At 35.4% G+C, this 5,764-nt stretch overlaps 1 protein-coding gene across 11 annotated transcripts in view; it reads left to right on the top strand.

Moving 5' to 3' along the window:
- The first annotated feature begins 1,858 nt into the window (after positions 1–1,858).
- LOC119838838 (neuronal acetylcholine receptor subunit alpha-7) overlaps positions 1,859–5,764 on the top strand; it is a 100,815-nt gene continuing 96,909 nt past the window's right edge. For all 11 annotated transcript variants that reach the window (XM_038364971.1, XM_038364970.1, XM_038364975.1 and 8 more), the window contains exon 1: positions 1,859–2,002. In XM_038364971.1, coding sequence (XP_038220899.1) covers positions 1,957–2,002 — 46 coding nt within the window. In that variant the 5' untranslated portion in view covers positions 1,859–1,956. The remainder of the gene's footprint in view (positions 2,003–5,764) is intronic.

Genomic DNA, 5,764 nt, shown 5'->3' with positions numbered 1-5,764 from the left:
CTTTTAATGAACGGGAGTTGTAAATAATGATTTAAAGTGTTTCCAACAGCAGGGCAAGGGTCCAAGTGGATGTTTTTCAGAACGATTTTTTGGGCCAGCTCGCACCGTGGAAGTACCACAACCCCACAGAAGACCGGCGTGATATAGCATACTGCTGTATATATATATATCTCTCTCTATTTCTCAATTTTTTATTGAAACAAATGATTTATTATAATAATATATATATAATAATAAATATATGTATAATAAATTTCTTTGTAATTAAATATATAAATCTACAACAGACATACGCGTACCTACTAGCTACCAAAGGATAATAAATAAATACACTCAAACCTAAGACCCTCATATTCCTATTGCGCAGTTGAGTAAAATGAAAACAGTAGATAAAATCGAATGTAAATAAATACATTTAAATAAATAATAAGCAGAGTATATCTAAATTCACAAAAATTTAATCACTAATGGATAAGGAGATATAATGTTATTTTAGGTATTATGTTGAAGTGGCGATCCGTTTTAATTATTTCAAGAAATGATATGATGAATTTGAATAATAAAAAGTCACTTTACATTAAACTAGCTGCGCCCCGCGGTTTCACACGCGTAACTTTTTATCCCGTAGGAATATATTGCCTATATGTTATTCCAGTTGTTCAGCTGTCTACGTACCAAATTTCATTGCAATCGGTTCAGTAGTTTTTGCATGAAAGAGCAACAAGCACACACATATCCTTACAAACTTTCGCATTTATAATATTAGCAGGATATGCATATCAAATTATAAAGTATTTTCTCGTTTTCGAATTACGTTTTACGTTAAAAAAAAAAAAAAAATCATTATATCATTTACTTTGGGTAAACGTTACGTTTCTAATATAATAAATAAATCGCGAATTAAATTTAAAGTCTTCAACCTACATAAGATTTTTAAACGACTTAAAAAATGAGGTATTCATTCTATATGAATGTATGTAATATTTGTCAGTATTGTACTGTTTTTGGGTTTAGTGTGTAACAGCTTCTAAACACGCGTGCTAAATTTAAAGGAATTTTTCTGTGTATTGGTTGTGCTCCAAGTTAAAAATCAGTGTTACTTTCTTCAGAATCAGTTCAACCATTTCTAAGATAGACAGCTTCATTTAATTGAATTTATAAAGTAAGTATCGTCGCAATATCAATCATCATTGTTGCAGGAGGTTAAATCTTATAAATTATCTTCTTTTATTAACTGTTCAGAATTACAAATGTATAATTTAATTTTAGTTATAAATGTTCTCAATGTATTAGACTTAATTTGGTTTGTGAATTAATATCGAAGATCTCTGAGTTTTCAAATAAAAAGAGGTAGAGCCTTATATATATATTTTCTCATTGAGCTACTTCCGTCAGCTGCACTAAATAAAGAAAGTTTAGTTAACGTTGCGGAATCAAAACATGAATTCTCCACTTTAATCCGATAGGAGATGGAATATTTATAAAGCCTCACTCAACTCTACGTTCTTGCTGCCAAGAAGCATTCCACTAATTGAAAGTGAGAGCCGTTGATGAACGAGATATCCGCGGTTAACTTACTCTGATTAATATTATACGAATCATTTCTCGTAGGGCGTCCAGGGACTCTCCCGGGCCGACCTTGCGCCCGCTGGCCCACTTATCCTTGCACCTATTAGCTACTGGCTCCTCATTACCTCTCCCACACGAAACTGTATAACGAGTTTTTGATTTCACAATGCGATCTCAGGATTTTTCAAGGGGCAGGGCTCAGGTTTCGCGCACCTGAAGGCTGCGCAGCCGCGAGGGGAGTGGGGATGTGCGAGGGTGGGCAGCGGCGGCGGGGTCAGTCCCGCGCCGAGCGCCGCTCGGGCCGGCCGTGTTTGTCAGTGGGCCGCATGAGCGCGCCGGCGTGCTAGCGCAGCGGGCGCGGGTGTGGTATGCCCGCGCGTCGCCGCCATGGCCCCCATGCTGGCGGCCTTGGCGCTCCTCGCCCTCTTACCCGGTGAGTCTTGTGACGCGCAACAGGCGTCCGCCGCGCCCCCCGCGTTTGTTTATCAATCGATGAGCTGAGGTGTTGTGAGTGTGTCCCAGGATGTGGTATTGGTAAGGTAGCTCATCCAGATGATCGGCCGATTGGAGCGGCACGTGTCGCATGAGAGCACAGCGGGCGGGATGATTATGATGTTACCCTTATCTCCCTTATCGAAACATCCTTGTCTAGGTCTTTGTTCAACTTTGATAGCTATATTGTTCGTAGTTCGATTCTTTGATTGTTCTCCTAATTTGATGACGAATCTCATATTTGAATTTTGTTATATATTTATACAGTTATCTTTTATATGCTATGTACATATTGAACTACCTTCATTTCATACAACTGGATGTGCCATCTATCATAGATAAAATGTAACGCACTGTTATATCGGAGAATTATATCCTACCCGCAAACGGGGTAATAATAGATTAGGCGTTATACACGAAATGGGAGCTATTTGTTGATGGTATATGAAAGGTATGATTGAGTATACATCAATCACGCGTCTGTCACGATACGCAGTAATGTTATTTATGCTAAGTAATATTGGTCTGATGTGGCACTTTGACAAGTACCCTACTTAAATTTGAGTAATATCACATAGCCATATACTCAACACATTTTTTACTCTATACATATTTGACTTAACATTTTTTTTTACTATAACTACATTATTCATTCTCCTACAATATTTCTTAACACTGTGAATGAGTATCATATTAGGAAAAATAAATTATTATTATTTTTTTTTAATTTAAGCACAGCAAAATGATAAAATTACAATTTATCTAGGTATCATCATAAAATAAAATGGTTCAAAGATATCAATGTTACAGTCGTAGTTGCAAAATCGATGCGTCTCTACCACATCTATGAAACTCAAGATCCGTCGTTGCGAGATAAATCTCATACATACAAACAAAAATTTAAAGGATCGTAGTTCTAACAAAAACAAATTCATTACACACAGGTTCAGATCTCGTGTCTTTCTTAAACAAATGAGACGAAAACAAAGCAGTTTTTTTCCCAAAGTCATTCCAGAGTTGTGCCAAGTTTGTAAATCCCGAAAAGTCGTTCACTCCGTAAAGCTACATTCAAGATTTGATTTCAGCCGTAAAAGGTTTACACGAATCTCTTAAAAACTCCCAGATCCGTCTGAATAATATATGTAGCTGCGTATCACGGGGGCTTCTAGTTTTATAGCGACATAAAATCTAAATTTACAAGTAAAGTTGGACATAGAGGTTTGAGGTTCAACGAATCTGCGGGTGAGAGAGCACTTACGAATTAAGATCAGGTCAAGGTACGAAAAAGACACGGTGCATTGAAATATTAATGTTTTTATGTATTACTCGAATAATAATGTGAATAATATTGTACCGTATTTTTGAGTTGTAGCTTTCTCTCGTTTTCTAGGACCGATACTAATATTCAATTATAATTCTAATTCTAAAAACACATTTGCCTTTTATATCTTATATTCGTTCAACGACATGCCTTTTTACTTCAGTGTTTTAGTAGACTGTCTATATTTATGAATGTAGTAGGTACATTTAGATCATTGTACTCTTTCTTGTTAACTATTCCTAAAAGCTTAATATCTATTGGATCTTCGTCCATAGCGAGAAAAATAAGGCGGTTACAATGCTCAAAGTAGGTGCGATAAACGGCACAAAAGAGTGGGATTTCTACAAAGGTTTTTCAATGCTCTCCTGAAGGCTGTGCATCCATCATTTTCGTGCCATTTACGTCTCATGTTCCGGACAGTCTCGTATTATTTCTGGACCGAAGAACATCACATTAATCGCTGACATTGTTTTTTGCGGTAATTGTACCGTTGCTTTTATTTTTGTTGGAATACAAACGAATGATAGTCAGGAGTGAGTAATTCTCATAGATTTCATTTTTTATGTTCCTGCTATTAACTATTTAGCACTGTTGGAATGTTCCAAATTCAAATATTTCTGATAATGTTATTTCAGTCAATCCTTTTTTGGTTTTGACCAGTGGTACAACGTTAGAAAACATTTCCGGAAGTTTTGAATTGTTCGTTCAACTGGCAGTTTCATGGACAAATACGAAAAAAGAATTGAAGCCTTGACACTCTTTAGTCAGGGTCTGTAACAGGTCTATACAAAACCACAACCTTCCACGTGTAAGCATCATCTAACTCAGCCATCAATTAGAGTCCAAAGATACAATGAATTTATGTTTTTGTCAATGTTTCGAGAAACTGATGAATTTTAGAACATGATATTGTCATGTATAATAGTGGCAGGCATCAAAATTGCAAAAAGCTTTCTCGGTCAGTCAACAACGAACTGTAGCCACAGCTTCAATCGTACTACGTGGAAACCCGGGTAAAAAAGGGCGTTTTCTGCACCCAAGTCCTGACTATGTTTTCGCTTAATAAAGTAACTAACATCCATCCATCCTCACATTTTCACGTATTGAAAAATAAATATTGAGTAGAATAGTTTTTTTGTTAAATAACTATTAGGGGTTCGTCCGGCTTCGCCCGTGGTTCATAAATAGCTTATGTCACTCAGTAGAGTTGATGCTTCCTAATGGTGAAATAATTTTTAAAGAGGGTTTAATAGTTTTCATGTCAAAACATAATAAACATATATACGTATAGACAGTTTCTCTGTATAAAACTAGTGTAGACATATTAAAACACTGTATATATAAAATATTAATATATTAGAAATTTAAGACATTTTAGCGGATTTTAAACGCGATTTATTCATTATATTATTAACCGAGACTGTGATTTCTAAATGTAATACTCGCGCAAAATCAAACTCAAGAAAATACTATGTACATATATGTTGTAATTGATATAATTAAATAGTTTTGTTTTGTTGTGTCTGATATTATTCAATCACAAAAGATATACAAATTGTAAGAGATCAAATATTATTTCAACAAGGTAAAAGAGGTTGAATCAAAGGCATTGTACAATCGGAGAAAATAAGCGGTTTGGAAAATTACCCGGGATGTTCCGTCTGTACCATATAATCACCACACTCCAGGTTTCAACAAATAAAATTCAGTTTTTAATTAATAAAAATTTTATAAGCGTAGTGGATTTAGCACCAAACCTCGTTCAGTAGAATCGCAAAATATTATTCTCAAAAGTATGTAGATAGAAAAAATAACGTTCATTCCTCTTCCAGAAATGGATGAAATTCTAAAAAAACCTCTTCATTTAGTTGGAAAAGTGTCTAAAAACAACGCATTTAAGCTTTAATTGTACACAAACGCGCATCTGGCTTTTTATCAACGGTCATGATGAAATGAAAGCAAGCGTGAACTAAAGCATTGTTAGCAGTTGATAAAAACAAAATGCTTGTATTCAGCGCATGGCTTTGAGCTCGACACCTCTTTAAGAGCCAATTGCCACTTTATTGTTGAGAGCTATCTCCATTAATTCTGCTTTTATTTTAAATACATGGGGTAATTTGTTGTGTGTTTAAGCTTTCTTGAGACTTCAGCTGTGTTGTGATTAGATTTCTTAATATGCATTATTTTAAATTGTAGGGTTGATCCCTGGGAGCTTCGTTTTATCGCGGAACATTGATTTCGGATTGAATAATCGAATTTAATACCGAGTTAATTACCAAATAAAACAACATTAAATTATTCCTGTCATCATCATCATCATCATTATCAGCCCTTTGATGTCCACTGCTGGACATAGGCCTCTCTCATGGCACGCCACTGAGC

The sequence above is a fragment of the Zerene cesonia genome, unplaced genomic scaffold (genome assembly GCF_012273895.1).
Source record: "Zerene cesonia ecotype Mississippi unplaced genomic scaffold, Zerene_cesonia_1.1 Zces_u005, whole genome shotgun sequence".
NCBI classification, from domain to species: Eukaryota; Metazoa; Arthropoda; class Insecta; order Lepidoptera; family Pieridae; genus Zerene; species Zerene cesonia.
This window is presented reverse-complemented; position numbering and strand designations above follow the sequence as displayed.